This window comes from Schistocerca americana, chromosome 7, assembly GCF_021461395.2.
Source record: "Schistocerca americana isolate TAMUIC-IGC-003095 chromosome 7, iqSchAmer2.1, whole genome shotgun sequence".
Taxonomy (NCBI): Eukaryota; Metazoa; Arthropoda; class Insecta; order Orthoptera; family Acrididae; genus Schistocerca; species Schistocerca americana.
The window spans coordinates 230,149,573-230,171,460 of record NC_060125.1 but is presented as its reverse complement, the minus strand read 5'-3'; the positions used below and the strand labels follow the sequence as shown (position 1 = coordinate 230,171,460).

The window sequence follows — 21,888 nt, the reverse complement described above, 5'->3', positions numbered from 1 at the left end:
TTGCCTCATCAGGAAAGAGGGAAGGAGAGGGAAAGACGAAATGATGTGGGTTTTAAGGGAGAGGGTAAGGAGTCATTCCAATCCCGGGAGCGGAAAGACTTACCTTAAGGGGAAAAAAGGACAGGTATACACATGCACACACACACACATATCCATCCGCACATACACAGACACCGTAGTCTCACAAGCAGATATGTGTTGGCCTGCAAAAAGACCGAACGAAAGTGCTGGCAAGTCGATAGACACACAAACAAACACAAACATACATGAAATTCAAGCTTTCACAACAAACTGTTGCCTCATCAGGAAAGAGGGAAGGAGAGGGAAAGACGAAAGGATGTGGGTTTTAAGGGAGAGGGTAAGGAGTCATTCCAATCCCGGGAGTGGAAAGACTTACCTTAGGGGGAAAAAGGACAGGTATACACTCCCACACACACACATATCCACCCGCACATACACAGACACAAGCAGACATTTGTAAAGGCAAAGAGTTTGGGCACAGATGTCAGTCGAGGCGGAAGTACAGAGGCAAAGATGTTGTTGAAAGACAGGTGAGGTATGAGCGGCGGCAAATTGAGGCTTGTATGTGCGGATGGGTGTGTGTGTGCGCGCGCGAGTGTATACCTGTCCTTTTTCCCCCCTAAGGTAAGTCTTTCCACTCCCGGGATTGGAATGACTCCTTACCCTCTCCCTTAAAAACCCACATCCTTTCATCTTTCCCTCTCCTTCCCTCTTTCCAGATGAGGCAACAGTTTGTTGCAAAAGCTTGAATTTTGTGTGTATGTATGTGTCTGTTTGTGTTTCTATCGACCTGCCAGTGCTTTCGTATGGTAAGTCACATCATCTTTGTTTTTATATATATATAAAATAGAGGGAAACATTCCACATGGGAATAATATATCTAAAAGCAAAGATAATGAGACTTACCAAACAAAAGCGCTGGCAGGTCGATAGACACACAAACAAACACACAAAATTCAAGCTTTCGCAACAAATGGTTGCTTCATCAGGAAAGAGGGAAGGAGAGGGAAAGACGAAAGGATGTGGGTTTTAAGGGAGAGGGTAAGAGCCAAACGGTCAAAACATTACTCACAACCAAGATATAGAAGAAACTGACTTTGTTAAATTCTTACAATTAAATTGGGATAAAAATTTGAGCTGGCATACAGACACTGACTGCCTAGCAAAGAAATTGAGCAGCATTGCATTTGTAATGCAAATAGTATCAAAAGCAACAGACATGTACATATGAAAAGTAACATATACAAGGTGCTTTGGATCAATTATTAGTAGGTGTGGTAATTTTTTTTTTTTGACCCAACAAACACAGTGCAGATACTAAAAACAAAAACAAAAAATCAACTGAAATATGTGCACTCAATCATAAAAAATGAAGACGCCATTATTTAGAAAACTTAAAATATTAACTCTGACATGCTCACAGACCTCAAGATATGACAATGAAAATTTATAATAAATTTAAAAGGAAAAAGTTAATGCAGATGAATTGACGTCTACTCAAAATAAAGCTATATGACACACTGACACTGAAATGTTATTTCTGCAGGGCGATCTGAATACAGTATGTTGCATATCCCATGAAACATAATTTTAGTGTTGTTATTTAATAGTGTAAAAATCATTTTAAGTGTATTGTAACTATTTGGCATATCTTCTGCATGCAAACCAAATGGATTTTAAATATGCATCGTGAGATGAATAAACCACAATTCCACAGAAAGAGCAATTTTAATACACAAGGAAATGGCCACAGCTGAAACTACAGTGTCTTGGCCTCTGTTTTTACAGTGTATACTTCCCGACATCCTCAGAGTTTTCTGTCTGAATTCATAACACTTTTAATAAAACAGGCGTACATATATTTCTTTTATTTTAGTAAACAGTTAACCATCAAAATAAATAAAGGACAACATTTTTACCTAACATTCATATATTACACACAAAATGCGCATACTTATTACGTCATTTTTTTTTAAACACTGTTAATATGTAATGCTACAGAATGTTACTCAGGAATTAGTGTGAAGTCACAAGTATTCACTTAATCTACTGAGCATGACCACAAAGTTCATTCACATCTTTAAAGAGGGCTTTGGACATACTAAACATTGACAATTGTTTGTCATATTAATAAAAAGACAATTTTTCACATTTATGAATTACAGTCAGTAGTAAACACATTCATTTTATTCAGGCAACTGACTGTGAGCAACTTTAAAAAAGCAGCACTTCTACAAATATAGAACTGAGCTTGAGAACATGTATAATATTGATTATTGTACTTTCCACATGCAAAGCCCTTTAAAAAAGCCACTGCAGGCACTTGCTGCAAAATTCCCAAATTCAATTAAGAAATATTCTACTAATTGTAAACACATATGCAAACTGTGACCTCAGAAAAACAAGACTGAAATACCAGACACCTTTTCCCCAAAATCAAACTCTTGCATTCTTCAACGAACTTCTGTAAGAATGAAACTTGAATAGAATTTCAAGTCTTCATTTACACTTGCCAATAATGAATTAATTTTTAAATCCCATATTGCACCGACAAAAATCACCATACCATGCAATACCTAAAATGATACTTCAGTGCAAGCATGAAGCAGTAACAAAACAAACATGTTACGGCAGTAATAGCAAATGCGCAAATATCAGAGCTGAAGAGATGGGGGTAATTAAATTAAAGATATTCGTAACGACTACGAAGTCGAACTTCCAGGCCATGGAAAGGGGAGGGATGGAGAGGGGGAAGGTAGGGAGGTAGGGTGGGGGGGGGGGGGGGGGGGAGGGAGAGAGAGAGAGAGAGAGAGAGAGAGAGAGAGAGAGAGAGAGAATGGGGGGAGGGCAGGGAGGAATCGCATGTTGTCTTTGGAATGTGCAATTCTTAAATTATGCAACATATAATTGTACGAATGTTATTTATGACATACAATAAACATCCATCCACTTCCAGAGTGTGAGCAACAACCATATTTTTTCAATATACTAAGAGTACTGGGCAGTTACTAAAACATGACCAGCTTTAGTAATTACCCTCTAATATATCTGCACTTTTGGGTGAAATCAATAGCTCAGTTTTATTTTCTCTACTCCTAATCATATACAACACAACAATATTCAAATTTGCAATTTTAAATATATTTTCAGTAACAGTGCAATAAATATTTTCATTCTAAATTATTAAATATAGAAAAAGTCACATTTTGTCTCAGCTTAAGCATTCAACAATGTTCTGCAGCAACAAGCCTACACCAGTTATGGTATTGCTATTAGACGGCATAAGTGAGAACCACAATCATACATCGAAAACCTGAGCACATAATAATAGAACATCATATTCAATGTAATACGACAGTGTGCAAAGATAAAAAGTATCAACAGTTTTATTCAATGTGATTTCACAACGTTCATCAAATGTTCATAAATAGTTTACTTGTGAGCCACCGATAAAAGCCCACTTTAAGGAACGAAACGGAACCATATTGTACAACGTCAGGTAAAGCGAATACAGGATAAGCCAGTGAACTGTTAGTCCAGCTGTAACCAGGCAGTGGAGCAGGCGATTAAGTTGCACCTGAGCTATCTACCTGCCTGCGCCACCCCCGCCGCCACCCCCACCACCTCCCCCTCCGCCAGCAGCACCTTCAGGGTTAGCAGCACCAGACAGCAGCACAAAGATCACCACTGGGACTATGTACATCCACTGAAACATACAACATGCACTTATAATACAAGTAGATAAACATAATGTGTAGACCAAATTATGAACGACCTGGTGCTTCCGTGGGCAATTTACATGGCCAAACTACTATATCAAACAGTTTGTTAACATGAAAATACAAGAACTATGAATGAATGTTTGCTTAAAGCATGTGTGAAAGAATACAGAGTAAATATGAAGTTACAATCAGATTGAGGAGACAAGAGGTGATGGGGCAAGGGGCTACTTGATAATTGTTCACTGCTGCAAAATAAAATGACAGAAAACAGCCAAATCAAGAGATAAATTTTCAATTCCTTAAATAAATGAGAATTTTAACAATAGCTGGATCTTTCTCAAGCAGAAAACATTTGTGTTTTGGGCATGAATACAAGCACCATTAAGAATAATAGTTAACAATTCCTTAACTAGAAAATTTTCCTCACAATATGATATTCTAAGTCATTTAATTTAATGTTATCAACTCCATGCCAAGAGCAAGTCAGTATATTATATTAACATACTTTTTCACTGGGGTTTCAAATATGCATTTTTGTATAACTGTGATTTAGACAACCAATTGGTAAGTATGTTGAATAACAAAGAGACAGAATGGGTGGCCAGTACTTGCGGTTAAATTCCAATACTGCTGAAAGTCACATTTAAATGTGAAAAACTAATCCCAGCTTTTGGAACTACTATTTCCTTCCCCAGTGGGGAAAGAAAGGTACATCAGGGGAGGTTAGGAAGGAAGGGCAGAGACCCCAGGGTGAGGAAGACCTACAAGTTGTGAGGACAAAAGGAAAAAATAATGGTCTTCCCTAGTACTCACAGCCGGTGGTCCCTCTATCATCCCATGATCTCTGCCCCTCCTTCATGACCTCCCCTAACTTATACCTCTTTCCTCCATGAGGAAAAGAACCTATCGTCCCAAAAGCTAGGAATAGTTTTTTTACTTTTAAATGTATCAATTGACTATATTGGAAATATGTCCATAAAGGCCAGCCATTCTGTCTTTCTGTAACTTTCTCACTTACTCACGTGAATTTTTCTTCCAATATAGATAAGGCTTCTGGTTGTAACATAGTTTACATATATTTGTCATTTTAATATCAACAGGGATGTTACATTACAACGCAAATGAAACTAATTCTATCACTTTTTTTTTTTGTACTTGCACATCTCTGTAAGAGACCAAATATATACGAAACGCTTTCAAATACATCAACTGTTATTAATTTATAACTAAAAACCAGAAACAATGCATAATTTTCCAAACAAAATGACTGCAAAGTAAAAATTCACCTCCAGCCAAATATCATTCCTTGGATAATAAAAAAGAATACACACACAATTACATAGATGACAAAATTAAGCAACGTCCAGAGGAATTTCTTCATGTAACTTACATATTTTGCTAGGAAAGAGCGGTTGTCTTGTGTTTCACCTCTTTCTCTTGCTTCTTTCTCTTTCTCCAATTTCTGTATGTAGGTAGCAGTATCAGGCCTGAAAAGCAAACAGCACAACTGAAGAAAATAACTTTTACATAATTACATAAAAAAAACAAGCAGTGGTTGCTCCTATCTGTTACTAGATCGTGATTGTCCCCACATCCCTGAAGGTTCTCCTTCATGCTGGAATTTATAGGGCATTGTGTGTGAATGAATGAATGAATGAACAACTCTTGTTGAAATAGATATGCATCTCTAAAACTTAAAGAAAGGATAAAATACAATCTTGGTTAAAAGTCACATTCAATATCTCCCATTCTTATTCACATCCCCTCACCAATTCACACCTAAGTTTAATTGTAAAAGTCTAATCATTATTCTAAGCCTTCTTTGAAACACTGGATAAAATGAGGAGAAAGTTATAGTAAGGATACAGGAATGAGAGACTGTCTGGTCACTAACGAAAAACATGACTGACTCAGATTCCCTGGGGGTACATTTAAAACTCTTCCCCAGTATTTCATGGAGCAAGTCGGACATTTAACAGAATCTTGAAGTTTGTACTGCATGTCTTCAGGTGGAGTAGAACTGTCTTCACTGATGTGTCCCATAACTAACTGAGCCCCAATGACCAGCATCTAAATTTACAGACGATCAAGTGATAACAATTTCAAAAAATCGGATGAGTTATTCAACAGAAAGAGTTTCACAAATTAAGCAGGCCAATAAGAAATTGTCCACATTTGGCCCTTATGCAAAAAGTTATTTGGCTTGGCACTTTTACAACTCTTGGATTACCTCCCCGAGCGATATCGTCCCCGGAAATGTCTTTGCTGGTCATCGAAACTCAATTCGAAGTGGGACTCATCACTGAAGACAATTTTACTCCAGGGTCATTCCATGCCAAGTGGTCTAAACCTTCCCACCATCATGTCTCCAATTTTCTTCAAATTTTATCTGTAGCACTAGTCAAGTGCTAAATTAAGTTTCTCAAGATTTCAAGCCTCTAGCTGCAATACTTGCTGATCTACACCCCCTTGTCTGAAGGGTAGTAAGTTCGCATGCGCGCGACATCAGACAAAATGCCATTTTTGGGGTCTCATAAAATTGAAACCAATTCATAAGAATGGTTAGTAAGATGAGACCCTGTACAGTTTTTTGTGCTGATTCAAACGAAATTAATTATAAGATTACTGATGCAAAATCCGGTCAAACAAGTCGACTCAAAGTGTACCCCTAATTCTGTCGTGACTTAATGCGACAAATTTTGACCAATATTCAGACTGCAATAATTTCCTTGCAGATAAAGATATGGACTTGAACTTTTTACCAAGTCTTATCTTTGTGCTGGACATAATACAGCTGGATTTCCAACTACCCAGGCTTTATAGTCGCCTTGCAAAATCTCTTCAAATTTGGCAGTGTCAGCGCAAATGGCTTTATTTACCAAAGTTCAAAGCCCATTACTACAAAATAGTCAGCCTGGATTTAATTGTGAATAGTATCATCTGAAAGAGAAACTCTTGCTCTACGAGATGGATATATTTTTCTTTTGCAACGCTTCCATTAAGTGCTTATTTACTCAGGTCAAAGTATCTTATATTTTGTGTGCGCAGTGCCCTGCGTTGGTCCATGATGGCTGAGCCATTACTGGTTATCACAATAAAACCAGCATCCCCATCGCCATAGGGGCCACGCCCGATAGCCATGCAGTAACAGCCACGGGTGGGTATCTTTACTGCAGGTTCCCAAGCCTGATTACAGGGTGTCTTTACCACAGGATCCCAAGCCTGATTGTGGGTTTCTTTATGCAGGTTCCCAAGCCTGTCTTCCTCAGTTACTTCATCATTCTGGAAGCATCGTTGATTTGCAAGAGAATGCTTTCAGGAAAACTGTATTGCCGACCAGATGATGTCACTGATGGAGCTGGAATAACACCAATGATAAGTTGTTCTGGAATCCAGCAAGTATCACGTCTTAAGGGCCAATAAAATGAACTTGCAGGACCATGAGGATGCATAAAGCTTATGAAAGCATCTTTCTGTTCGACTGAGATTTCAACGATGTTTCCAATCCACCATTTCTTTTCATAAATGCAAGCAACATACTGCCCAGGCTGAAGATCCATGACTTGAACTACTACTTCAGCAGCACTAATTTTGGCCAAAAAAGATGTCGCATCATTAGAAACTCTACTGACCTTAATTGTCGTCATATCAATGGGCAAAAAATGGTGGTTTTCTCTTGTGCCAGCTAGAGTGTGCCCTTGCAGGAATCTTTCTTCTTGAGAAGCTTTTTCTTCTTCAACTTCCTCTTTGCTGATGAAAAAGAATTTGATTCCATTGATATTATCATTGCAGAAGTTGAAAAGATCTTTGGGTGTTAGAATCTGGTTTTCATATGGACGTTGCAAACTTGCTCTTGCTGCCAACCGTTTTGTTGTGCCTCCAATGCCATCACAAGGCGACTTTCCATGGCTTGTTCCAAAGAAATTCCATTCTGCTGTTATTTCAAAATCTTCTTTGTGATAGCATAAGTTGAGAAAATTCTTGAAATTCTTATATTGTGCAGCTGAACCATCACTGAAGTAGTGGATGTGGCTTATTTTGGAAAATTGCATCTTCAGGTAATTGATTACTTTTCCAATGTAAACATGGACAGTAATCGTATCGTGTCGAAGGCAGTCACTAATAACACAAAGATTCACACATTGCACCTCTTCGTTTTCACAGTAGTAGACTACAAATGGATGAACTGTTGCTTGACTGTTTTCCCAGTGAAAGCCTTGCACTGCATCTTGAACAATAAATGAATAGTTTTCAGCAAAATCCATTAGTATTATGAATTCGCCTTCTTTCAAATCAGTTTTGAGAGCTTTCAGGTGCTGGCTTTGATGCTTGGCAATGTAGTGATGACAAGACAGGTTCCAAATTTTTGCTGCAATATCTTCAACATACTCTTCTGTTGAAAGCTGCTTTGTTTCTAAAGTATCCCTGTCGGTATGAATCCATTGTTTGTACTCAATCAGTTCTTCAGGGTCATTATCTTCAAAATATGTTGCAATAACTGCTTCTACACCTTCTGGACCAGGGCAGTTTTCACAACGATGAAGCATACAATCCTTGTTTTCCAAGCTGCAAACAGCTTTGCTAAGAATTTCCTTGTAGTCTTCATTGATTGATGCACCAGTGAGCATAAGCTTGACATTTTGGTGTATTGTACAGACACAAACTGAGTGCATTCCAGCAGAGCCAACTGTAACACACCATTTTGGTCTAAGCTCGCAAAACTTTGAGAAGCCAATTTCTGGTCCATTTTGCTTCTGATAAGACACGTACATTTCCTTCAAATTGCAAAGCAACAACCGCTTTTGCTTGTACACCTTTGTTCCTGAAATTCTCACAGGCACACAGTCTTTCTTCCCTGGACAAAGTCTGCTGAATTCGTCATCTTGAAAAAAGTCATGTACTTTCTGAACAACTTCATCTGAAAGCTTCCTTCCTTGCCGATTTGCTGGAAAAGCTAGAACACCTTGCTCATTCTTCAGTTTTCTCGCTTGCTTTACCATTCTTTCTGATACATTAAATGCTGTTGTCGTATCTTTAATTGTCCAGCTTCTTGGAACCAAGGTCAATATTTGAACTTTTGTCCTACGATTTGACACTTTACATTTTTCTTTCAACTCTTCTATAAGATTATCAAGATCTGCACAATTATTGCATGGGCGACTTTTACTTGAACTTGGCTGTTCATCGTAATTGATTCCTACAGCAGCAGCAATTTGATTCCCAATTAAACTTTGTGCATCCAAGATCTTTCTTTTTGCATAGCTTTGCTTATCTCTTTTACTTAGTTGTCTTCTTTTCAATGGTGAAGCACCAATAAATGATAAACTTTTGTTGATGGCTGGTTCAGTTTCATCCGTTGTGAAATCTTGTTCAGATTGGGTTGATAGTGATGATGAATCTTCTAGCTTTTGGTTCAGTGCCGACATGCAGCGAGGGCAAAGCTTCTGACCAGGTTTTATATCAATCACTTCTTTTTTCTTTAACAGGCAAAGTTTGGCAGCTGTTTCATTATCAAGCAGTCTAAGTCCAGCTTTTACATTGTGATTCCTCTTCTTGAATGGATTGCAACATTTCTTTTGCATCGCTTGATATTCATGTAGGAAGAGGGCTTCATGGTGGAAGCAAATGATGGAATTTTCGTCAAGTTTGGCTTCTGAACGCGAAACAAGCAATTTCTGGTCACATTCTGTGAAATCACTAAACGCTTTGAATCCAGTCTTCTTAGCATAGAAGATAACATGGCACTTCGATGCAGCAGCATCTTTTCCAATTGAACAGGGGGCCAACGATTCTTCTTCTTCATTAACTTCTGACATCTCTCACTGGCCAATCACTGAATAAAACACGAATGAAATATCCAATTATATCAGTAATTCTAAGCGACTATTAAGATTCAAATTCCTAGAAATGAAGAAAAATTAGTGCATCGCGCATACAAAATATAACAACTTTGATGTGAGTTAATGAGTACTTAATGGTCGCGTTGCAAAAAAAACAAATGTCAGTCTTGTAGAGCAAGAGTTTCTCTTTTAGGTGATACTATTCACAAGCAGATTCAGGCCAACTATTTTTTAGTAATTGGCTTGAAACTTTGGTAAATTTTACCGTTTGTGCTGACACTGCCTAATTTGAAGAGATACTGCAGGGCGACCATATGGCCTGGATCATTGCAAATCCGGCTGCATTATGTCTAGCACAAGCATGAAGCTTGGCCAAAAGTTCAAGTCCATATCTTCAACTGCAAGGAAATCATTGCAGTCTTAATATTGGTCAAAATTTGTCGCGTTGTGTCACGACAAATTTTGAAGTATACTTTGAGTCGAGTTATTTGACCGGGGTTTGCATGAGTAATGTTATACATAATTTCGTTGGAATCAGCAAAAAAAACTGTACAGGGTCGCATCTTACTAACCATTCTTATGAATTAGTTTCGATTTTATTAGACTCCAAATATGACATTTTTTTTATGTTGCATGCACACGGACTAAGTACACTTCAGACAAGGGGGTCTAGATCAGCAGCTATTGCAGCTAGAGGCCTGAAATCTTGGGAAACTTACTTCAACACTTGACTAAAGCTACAGTTAAAATTTGACGAAAATTGGAGACCATGATGGTGGGAACTTTTTTCAGTTTTAGACCACTTGGTGTGGAATGACCCTCCAGTCAATGAGATTCCAGGCCGAAGATGTGTCTGGAGACATCCCAGACAATGATGGGCTACCAACCTGACTGTCACCTGCCATGTTCCCCGAAACTAAGAAGTGATGGTCTTGGGTGCTATTTTTTTCATAACAGGACCCCTTTGGTTGTCATCCATTGCACTGTTATAGCACAGCAGTACATTGAGGATATTCTACATCGCATTTTGTTGCCCTTCACTGCAAGCCATCCTGGGATTACATTTCAGCAAGATAATACCCTTCCGCATATGGTGAGAGTATCTACTGCTTGTCTTTGTGTTTGCCAAACCTTACCTTGGCTGGATCCCTCCCCAATTTAGAACGTTTCGAGCATTATGAGCAGTGCCCTCCAACCATCTCGGGATTTTGATGATCTAACACATCAGTTGGACAGAATTTGCACAATGTCCCTTTGGAGTGCATCCAACAACTCTTATCAATGAATGCCAAGCTGAATAACCGCATGCATAAGGTCCAGAATTGCTCAATTTGTGAAGCTCTTCCTCTTGAATAAATCAGTGAATTTTCTCCTGAAACTGTACTCATTTGCTTGTCTGTACATGTACATCACATCTACCAATTTGCGACCCATTTGGATAATTTCTTCACTGTGCGTCTTTTTCTGACCCCCCCCCCTCTTTTTTTTGAGTGAATTTTGCAGGATTAATGGTGACTTGTAAGGTACCCATAAAAAGGTTCCAGTACAGAAACTGTTAAAAAACCTATGTAATACTGACTTTTAATTAATTTTCTTGAAAGAAAATACACCTGATTACACTATACATTTTCCTGTCCCTAACAGCTGGAAAGGGGGAGGTGTGGACCGGACCCTTCCCCTTTTCCCCTATATGGGTGCCTTTGAACATAACAGATGTATTTTGTATATATACAATTGAATATCCTTTTCACTAAGATATCAAGGTAATTTACCTTAAAATTAATAATATCAACAGTCTGAGGTATAACACGTTGGCCAATTCCAATAGTGACTCACTGATATTATAGTCATACAATACATTTTTTCATTTTGTGAAGGGCGCAATTTTACATTTTTTAACATTTAAAACAAGTCACCACTTTTTGCACCACTTGTTGCATAGTATTTAAATTGTTGCACAGTCACATGCATAGCCTCAGATGTAGAGGAGTGTTGCACACTTCACAAAGGGACATAATGCCTCCTACAAAGACCTGGTGTCTTTGGGGTGTATAAATCAGTGGTAGGGAACATGTACACCACTCCAGTCCTAGATGTTGTCCTTGTGTTCAGTTTGTTCCGCTGATTACCCATCTCAAAGGCTTCCTTTTGAGGATTGCTACAAGCAGTAGACTGAACCAGAGGTAGAAGCGGTCACTGGAATGAAGGTCATCTGTAAACTAGGTTTGTGAGAAATACAAACCTGAAATATGTACTTTTCCTCTAAATAACACTGAAATGAACCCAATGGTGACCACATAAAGATAATTTATGGAACTTGGTGTATCAAGTAAGAAAATATATTTACAAACAACTTAAGACAGCTAGGTTTGTAATTTCAACACAGGGTAGCAACTGAAAAGGGACATGGAAATCATACACTGAAATATAGGGGAAGGAGTAAAAGAAAAATGACACTGCAAGACTGACACAATGGTTTCTAAAAGCTTTAGACATAGGAGCGAAGAGTAGGAGTTTAATCTGTGCAGATTCCTGGCAGTTTACATTCAAACCGGTCCACATATAAAACTAACATTCCCCTGTACTGTATGGAGTTGCTGAACACACCACACAAAGGATGAGAGAAGTTACATGACATGCAGTACAGTACGTAAGTACTGAATGGGTCACCTCAAGGAACTGTATTGATATAATAATTTATTTAATGACCTCCAACATAACTGTGTAGTGTGATGTGACTGTGGTGCAGCTATTTGAAATGGACCATGGGTTGTTGGTATCAGTGGTTACACACTTCAGTGTGGGATTTTTATGCTTCTCAATTGTTTGTGGGTAATGTTAGTGAGCAATGGGTTTCTAATGATTTGTTTTGGAATTGTTAGTAAATTGTATTATTAATGGTTTGAAACTTAATTTTTGTGTTTTTCGTTTTTGATACTACATATGGATTTTATGTGTAAATTTACTAGCAGTTAGTTAGTCGTAGCTGGAGCTGCACAATTAAAGTTCTTCAGTTATATGGCTTTATGATCAATTGTCTGTGCAGCATGGTGAATTTCCGAAATTGACCAAAGTCACTGCTTCTCAAACCAAGATTGAGTACATGTGGTGGTGTTGGTGTGACAATATTTGGAGGCCAATCAGGTGAGGTTCCTTGTTCGTTAATGCTTATTTTGTTTTTAGTGTGTGTGTGTGTGTGTGTGTGTGTGTGTGTGTGTGTGTGTGTGTGTTTTAATTGCTGAGGTTCTCATTTGGTTCTTTTGCATTAGTATTCACTTGGTATGTCTTTATTATTAGGATTGTTGTACATTTAGTTTGTCCCTGTGTGTAATGCCCTAATTCACACACTTGACTTGATAGTTTCTGCTATTAAATATTTTTTGTGTTGTTTCTGTCTGTTCATTTGTGTCATGTGTGATGCTATGGTTGTCATATTGCATAAACTTTACATAGGAGTATGCATCAATTTGAAGATGGCACAGGTCAAAGCCAATATGTGGAATCACAATCTTTGATATTAGCCAAAAATTCTAATGTGGCAGGGAGATACTGAGACTGATTAAACTACCAGATTACACTTTTCTGTAACATTACAAGGATACACGATTGGGGTCGACAGAAGCGTCCGATCCCACGCGTCGGCTTTGACCCGTGACGTAAGGGTGTTGTCGTCTGTGACGTCATGATGGCGCGGAGTTTGGTTTGAGTGTGGCTGTCTCCAGTTCTGTTTTATCTTATATTATTTACTTTTCTGATCTGTTCGTTCTATCTCGTGAGATTTTTTTTTAAATTTAAAAACACTTATTACTTATTTTAATTATCTGTTTCCTCCAATTTCTGTTTTAGTTTATTATATTTATCTTTCCGATCTGTTCGTTCTATCCCGTGAGATTTTTTTAAAAAAAGACAAAAAACACTAGTCAACTACTGAAGCATCTTTATCTTCTATGGGTTGCAGGGGTTACGACCCCTGGGGAGGTGGGTGGGTATTCATGCATGGCTGTCTTCACTTACACGTTGTAGCTACGCAAGGCGTCTAAATTTGTTTATATTTAGTTTGCCCCCCACCCAAAACACCCCATTTTCCACACTTGTGGCGTTAGTGTCATTAGGCTTCTTGTGGAAAGTGTGTGTGTTTGTTTTTGTTTCCGCCATATTTGTGACGTCATGGGTCAAAGCAGACGGGCGGGATCGGACGCTTCCGTATTTCCCACGACTGCTAATATTACTTACATTCAGAAGGCAAAATTCCAGTTAGGCTAATGTGGATAGTCACATACAAAATTAGGAAATACTATATTGTTAAGTTTCTTTACCAAGGAGGGAAAGTGGATAGGTTAGGGGCTATCTGAAAGGCAGGACAGATCACTCAAGCCTCAGATTGGAAGGGTCCCACCTGTCGTGAGGACGGTCTGCAATTTGAAAGATCTTGTCCTCCTACATACCCTTAACCAACCTACTTCTGAAAGCTATATGTCTATTAGCAGCAGCTGGAATTTCACTACCTGAAGGTAAGTGCTGGCCTGCTCCAAATTATATCTTCCCTAACTTAACTGATGTATAGTATATGTAGCCTAATGTTTTTAAGAATAAGCCTATTAAATAAGTAGCAAATGTTGGCAACAATAAAGTCTGACAAACTAGTGATGGTTGGTGCAGTTATGAAGCGCAGTTTAAAGTGTGCAACATGGAACTAACACTGTAAGAGATGAACCTAAATGGACAGACCAGTTTGTTGCTGCAACCATCATTTCATAATCACATTTCTTGATTTTTCAAACTCACATCCACATAGTTACATTCCAACTTAATTGATATTGGTCTGACATCGCTGACCTTGCGAGACTTTATGGTATATGTTGCAACAACCTATGTCTTTTTATGAAGGGAAATTTCAATTTAAGCTTTGAGAGATCAGTTTCAGAAAATTTTGAAAGCATCCTCCCTCACATCCTACAACACTATTACATATGTATAACTTACAAAATCATAGTAAACACAAAACATAAAACTTACACAGGTCCCTGTTCCATGTGCTTGACAAATACACTGGTGTTAAAGTTGCGTAGATCTTCAATAATTTCTAGGTCTCCATGGCACCCATCTGATATAGTACTTGCAGTCACAGCAACAGGCATTCCTGTATGGTCCAGTGAGACCGTTAGTATATCTGAGAGCCCCGACTCCACCAGAGAGCACTAAAAGTTAACATAAAAATATTGTAGATAAGGGGGACACATCCAAATACTGATTTTTAATTATCCACCCTAATCTACAGAAAAATTTACAATGATACAAGTAGTATAGTTTCAGGGTAACTGGAGCATAGCAGTATTATAAATTCACATTTACTTACAGCTTTCACAAATGTCAAAAATGAAATTTCCTTTCCATCCACAGTCCGAACGGTTGCATTAATCCTGTACAAGCCGTCTTTTTCTGCGAGGTGCTACAACAAAATTAATAATGAGAATGTTTTTCTTTCAAAATATCATAATGCTATCGAAGTTGTAATAATATGAATCAAGATATGTAATTAGTCTGAGACTATTGCAAGTTTCTGCAAACCTTCAATTTCTGTCTGTCAAATGCAGAAAGGGAAATCTGTTGTGCTGAAACAGCTCCAGTTCGTATGCTCTGTATCGTTATTGCACCACGATCAGTGAACTCTGGGCTAGGAACATGATCAAGAGCATGGCGCAGTTTCACATTTAATACTCCATCATAGTCTACTCCTGACTGAAACTGTATCAAACAATATTTAATTTCGTAAATGTTTCAGACCACTGATTAATAACCCATTAAAACACAATGAACAACACTGCAAAATAATTACCCCAAAAGTAATAGCTAAACATTTGGCCAAAAAGAACAAAGCACCAAATAATTCCATCTTCTGATCACATAACACTTTCAAAACACTATGTTTACGTTCTTCTGCACGATCACATTTTCCAAACTCCAAAGTTTACATGAGTGGAAAACAAAGTAGTAACCAATGTGCAGTATTGCCAACACACTCTCAAATAATGGCTAGATCCGTAAATGGAATCTCAAAAAAAGTGAGCGCAGCATTGTACTGTCGTATGTTAGTAGAATATAGCCCTTAGCCGCTCATACAAGCAATTTGGTCAGCGTGCACACATTACGGTGATATGGTAGGACTTATGTGGATAGCTTAATAATGGACTAAAGTCCAGAACTGGTCGCTACTTAAATTTTTAAAAAAGCTACTGTGCAACTTTGACGGTTTTATAATTTCATAGAATTCTGAAGCGTTATGAACATATATGTATTCATATAAGATGACAAAAGAATTGCCCGTACGCTTTAATTATGAGAGCATATACTTCTTTGAGCTTTCTTATTGATGAATTTCTCAGTAAAATGAGAATTAATATTCTTTTGAAACAAGGTCATTAACCTTGCAACCTATTTTGACGAACGAAGAAATGAGCGAACAGGAGTTCTGAGTGTGCCTCACAAAAGCACCTTAAACTTCAACAGATGAGAAACTACAAAAAAGGAATTTTGGAGTCTTCTTACCAGTGCCGGCGCAAGCCCAAGTGCCACCCCATGCGACCTGCTAAATTGCCCCCCCCCCCCCTCCCAACCACTCGTTTTTTTTTTTTTTTCAAAACGTTTGTGGAGTTTTATTTATAAAAAATTTCTGTAGAAGATGTCAGCAATCAATAGCAATTTTTGTTTTTACTTTTCAGATCTACCTACGTTTCAGCCACTGAGTGGCCAGTCTCAAAGCTTTTAGTATATGCTTACATCTAAACCGTGATGTTGACAGTTACATTGAGCATGACGGTATAGATGTAAACATAACTCAAAGCATAGAGAATAGTCACACTGTGCCCGAAATCTATGTAGATCAGAAAATAAAAACAAAAATTTCGAAGGATTGGTGACATTCTCTACAGATTTGTACAAAACAGTCGCTGGGCATCAGCTGAAAAAATGGAGTCAAACCTCACTGCAGAAATCCAGCTAATTTTAATAAACCTTGTGAATTTACAAAAATGTTCAAATGTGTGTGAAATCTTATGGGACTTAACTGCTAAGGTCATCAGTCCCTAAGCTTACACACTACATAACCTAAACTATACTAAGGACAAACACACACACCCATGCCCGAGGGAGGACTCGAACCTCCGCCGGGACCAGCCGCACAGTCCATGACTGCGGCGCCTGAGACCGCTCGGCTAATCCCGCGCGGCATGAACTTACAGTTAACGTAAGTGAACATTTTTCAGTGGTTGTGAACAGTGTGGAAAACAAAATACACTCCTGGAAATTGAAATAAGAACACCGTGAATTCATTGTCCCAGGAAGGGGAAACTTTATTGACTCATTCCTGGGGTCAGATACCTCACATGATCACACTGAAAGAACCACTGGCACATAGACACAGGCAACAGAGCATGCACAATGTCGGCACTAGTACAGTGTATATCCACCTTTCGCAGCAATGCAGGCTGCTATTCTCCCATGGAGACGATCGTAGAGATGCTGGATGTAGTCCTGTGGAATGGCTTGCCATGCCATTTCCACCTGGCGCCTCAGTTGGACCAGCGTTCGTGCTGGACGTGCAGACCGCCTGAGACGACGCTTCATCCAGTCCCAAACATGCTCAATGAGGGACAGATCCAGAGATCTTGCTGGCCAGGGTAGTTGACTTACACCTTCTAGAGAACGTTGGGTGGCACGGGATACATGCGGACGTGCATTGTCCTGTTGGAACAGCAAGTTCCCTTGCCGGTCTAGAAATGGTAGAACGATGGGTTCGATGACGGTTTGGATGTACCGTGCACTATTCAGTGTCCCCTCGACGATCACCAGTGGTGTACGGCCAGTGTAGGAGATCGCTCCCCACACCATGATGCCCACCTGCACGGTGCCAAACACGCATACGACCATCATTGGCACCAAGGCAGAAGCGACTCTCATCGCTGAAGACGACACGTCTCCATTCGTCCCTCCATTCACGCCTGTCGCGACACCACTGGAGGCGGGCTGCACGATGTTGGGGCGTGAGCGGAAGACGGCCTAATGGAGTGCGGGACCATAGCCCAGCTTCATGGAGACGGTTGCGAATGGTCCTCGCCGATACCCCAGGAGCAACAGTGTCCCTAATTTGCTGGGAAGTGGCGGTGCGGTCCCCTACGGCACTGCGTAGGATCCTACGGCCTTGGCGTGCATCCGTGCGCCGCTGCGGTCCGGTCCCAGGTCGACGGGCACGTGCACCTTCCGCCGACCACTGGCGACAACATCGATATACTGTGGAGACCTCACGCCCCACGTGTTGAGCAATTCGGCGGTACGTCCACCCGGCCTCCCGCATGCCCACTATACGCCCTCGCTCAAAGTCCGTTAACTGCACATACGGTTCACGTCTACACTGTCGCGGCATGCTACCAGTGTTAAAGACTGCGATGAAGCTCCGTATGCCACGGCAAACTGGATGACACTGACGGCGGCGGTGCACAAATGCTGCGCAGCTAGCGCCATTCGACGGCCAACACCGCGGTTCCTGGTGTGTCCGCTGTGCCGTGCGTGTGATCATGGCTTGTACAGCCCTCTCGCAGTGTCCGGAGCAAGTATGGTGGGTCTGACACACCGGTGTCAATGTGTTCTTTTTTCCATTTCCAGGAGTGTATATTTACAATTTAACGATAATTTGGTTTGAACATTAATATTTACTATAACTATTTGATGTTGAACAAAATAAGAAACATCACAGTAAATAACCAAGACACTAATCATAACATAAAAATTTAAAAAAATACTAGACAAATCGAACCTTCCTGGCTTTTGCTTGTGCAAACTCTTACACACGATATGTGTATTTTAAGTCCTCTGCAAGCTCGTGCTCAATCGATATTCCTGCAAGATCATTCAAACGAGTTTGGGTCATCATTGATCGTTGGTATGTCTTTATCAATTTCAGATTTGAGAAACTCCTCTCTCCACTCGTAACTGTCCCTGGGAGCATTAGGAGAATTCTCAGAGCAATGTTAACATTAGGGCTAAAATTATGTCTTCCTATAAACTTCAGAGTCTCTTTTGGACCCATTCCAGGTTTCAACAATGTTGAAAGCTCTTTTAGTTCTTCCCTCAACTCCAGTGCATCAATGTCGCTTGACTCATGATCTTGCAAAATCGTTGCGAGGTTTCTACACTTTGTGTCCAGGCTCCCAGGAGGTGCATTCTTCAGCTCGCCAATGTCGTAGAGAAAATCAAAATAATCACAATGAGATTTCAGTTGATTGAATCTCTCATCCAAAGATGTGGTTACTATATCTACAAGATAATAGTAGAATTCAACCTTGCAACGTTTTGTTGGGTCATCTATTGTCTCATCCCTTCCTACATAGGTAAAGTGTATTGGCTTCTTACTTCGTCGCTGGGAAACACTTATCCGTGATAACGTTAGATCTTGTAGCTCCAATTCTGTAGCCAATTCTTTGAAATCCGTCAAGAAAGACAGAAACTTTTCTTCTGTTCCCCAGGTCTCAAAATATGCTTTCGTTTTTTCAAGCATTTCCACGCCCTCAGAAACATTTATGTTAATGGTCTGGAGGATATTACTGACTACACTGATTTGAAGCAGAACATCGTACCAGATTATCAGAGAAATGAGAGAGCTGTAATTTTTAATTTGATTCCCAAGTGACGTTGCTTCGTCAGCGGTCATGCCATCAAATTCTTCTGATATCTAAACCACTGCATCATAAACGCCTCCAATTTGAAACCTCAGAGGAGTATGTGCATCGATTGGCCTTTACCACCTAGTATCGCTCAGTGGCTTCAGCGACAGGTTAGGCAGATACTTCTTCAAGACATCCCAGCGTCGAACAGAGGACGAGAAAAAGTCATACAAGCTTTTAACTGTCGAAAACATGAAAACAGCATATTTAGAAGACATAGCGGCATTGTTTACAACAAGATTCAATGAGTGACTGCTACATGGTACATAAAATGCTCTCTTGTTCATATCTGAAATTCTTTTCTGGAGACCAGACTTCTTTCGCTTCATGTTTGCTCCATTGTCGTATCCTTGCCCTCTCATATTACACAACAGGATTTTCTATCTTCCAGGAACTTGAGTACGATCTGCGTCAAAGTGGAGCTTGAAGAATTGGGCACTGGAGGAAATCCCAGGATATGCTCCCGAATTCGGACATTGTATACCCTGTCGAGTTTTGTCTTCTGGGTGAAACGTACCACAACTGTCATCTGCTCAACTTATGAAATATCTGGTGTGCAGTCCTGAATTATACTGTAATACTTTTCAGATTTTATCATTAACAGAATGTTGTTGGTTACAGATGATCCAATAAGATGAATTATTTCATTCTGTGTTTCTTTTCCAAGATAATGGTGACCCTTGTTCTTACCTTGCTATGTTCTGTGCACGTGCTCCATCATCGCAGTGTCGAACTATCCGAGTAATTCAACAAGTTGCAAGAAGTTTCCGTTGTCAGGCTGAAAGAGTGTGTCTCTACATCCCCTCAAAGGCAGACATTACCGACCCAGGAAATGGATTATTGCTATTAAGCGCTCAAAAACATTTTTCCAATGTTCGCTTTCAGTATTCATAGGCCTTTGATGATGGGCGTCGGCAGTTCGTGACTTTTTTAGTCCCTCGGAAAACACAACCTATTTTTATATGAATTCAAATGCTCGGTAGACTTCTCGTGACTTTCGAGATACGAAGCACGAAGCAAGGTGCCGCCAGTCGATTATACCATTCTTTATAGTTTTTACTGTAGATGACGAAAAAATTTTGCAACAAGAGCAGAATAAAGCATCCTTGCTCTTTGAGTATACCAACCAATGTATATCTGCTACTTCTAAATTCTCCAAAGAATAGCTGTAGTGCACAGGACTGAAACGCCGGTTGTCCGCGTTTTTAGGACATTCTTCAGCTTCCTTAATGCGCTCGGGAGGACCTCGCATGACCAAAGTCATTCGAATGCAGTCGGTAATAATTACCGGCCATCTTCCGGGATCTGAGTCAATTGTGTCTTCCAGTTTAGGCTCGCCTTCAGTCCCTTCTCCGGTGGTGAGTGCCTCGGCTGATTTTCCTCTGGTATTTTCCGAATCGGGTCGCCTAATTTCAGTTCTGCCTGATGTTTCAATCTCCGAGCTTTCGTCACAAAGCAGGTCTTGAGTCCAGACGAGGTCTGTTGAACATGTTGTGGATGGCCCACCGTCAGCATTGCTAATGTATGCGGTGGTCGCAGTACTGTGTTCGTCAACTTTCCATTCATGTCCTGAAGATAAAGATGTAGCTACAGTAGCTCCACTAGTTTCTGTACTTTCAGGATCTACTTTTTCACCTTTGCTGCTGCTAGGTCGTTCTCTCTTCGGCTTGAAATATCACTGTAGTGCATCATAGAATAAACATCTCTGGAGTGAGCATTGCGTTCTGCTCATGTTGTCAACATTAAACCAGGATTGTCACGTGTTTTCGGGACTTCACTGTGCGTGTGTGCTTTCCACAGAGTTTCAAGTTCATAATATCAAGAGTTTTGTTGTGTTTTCACCGTTTGTTGATAGTGTAATAGCGATGGTGAATTACTGTTGTTGCTGCGGATGCAAAGAAAAATATGTGAAAGGAGGGATAGTAACTTATCATGGGTACATACCATGTAGCTCTAATTATAGTGTAACCTCCCCACAAAAATATAAGAATAATATTGTCTTCCCACAAAACTGCATAATAATAATGAGCCAAGCGTAACCTGCTTGAAAAATTAAAGAATAATAATGGCCCAAATGTAAACTCCCCACAAACATTAACTAATGAAGATTGCTCATTAAACTCACAATAATATTAATTAAATAATGAAGCATGAACTGGATGTAACATCTCAACACAAATAATTAAACCTGATAAATTTTATAAGGGCAGCTGCGCTGACCTTCGGCCCTGTGAAATAATTAAACCTGAATAGAGAAACCAAAATCCTTACTTCAGTAAAACTGCATCAATATCTGCTCTTATTTTTCGGCACGGCTCCGTGCAATGCTGGCCTATTTTTGATTTTGATTCTTGGAGGAAATGCATAGGAAATATTATTTAACTTGAAATGAATCTTTTTCTTTAAAACAGTACTTTATAAGAAAATTATTATTGGGGCAATTCTTAAACAAATTAATTACAATTAACATATGTTATTAGCTGAGCGCAATGCTGCTTCATTACCTTCTAAAGCAATATACCTCGTCCCTAACCGTGACCAGAGAAGCAAGGAAAGCACGCCGCCGACACCCTCTCAGTACAACCGTCC

General features: G+C 39.6%; 1 protein-coding gene across 1 annotated transcript; it reads right to left on the bottom strand.

The window, feature by feature from the left end:
- Positions 1–3,075: 3,075 nt before the first annotated feature.
- On the bottom strand, positions 3,076–15,580 carry LOC124621939 (ER membrane protein complex subunit 10). The gene is made up of 6 exons (XM_047147449.1): positions 15,420–15,580; positions 15,152–15,328; positions 14,940–15,032; positions 14,600–14,781; positions 5,134–5,230; positions 3,076–3,727 (listed from the first exon to the last, which is right to left on the bottom strand). The coding sequence occupies exons 1-6, from the start codon at positions 15,474–15,476 to the stop codon at positions 3,608–3,610; spliced, it is 726 nt and encodes a 241-aa protein (XP_047003405.1). The 5' UTR covers positions 15,477–15,580; the 3' UTR covers positions 3,076–3,607.
- Between the last annotated feature and the right edge of the window lie 6,308 nt (positions 15,581–21,888).

Bases quoted from the DNA above. Each gene is read 5' to 3' on its own strand.
- LOC124621939 (XM_047147449.1), bottom strand. From the start codon at position 15,476: ATGGAATTATTTGGTGCTTTGTTCTTTTTGGCCAAATGTTTAGCTATT. The intron at 14,782-14,939 runs GTAAGTAAATGT...GTTAACTTTTAG, and splicing joins TTTTGACATTTGTGAAAGCT to TGCTCTCTGGTGGAGTCGGG. The intron at 5,231-14,599 runs GTAAGTTTTATG...TTTGCTTTTCAG, and splicing joins CACATGGAACAGGGACCTGT to GCCTGATACTGCTACCTACA.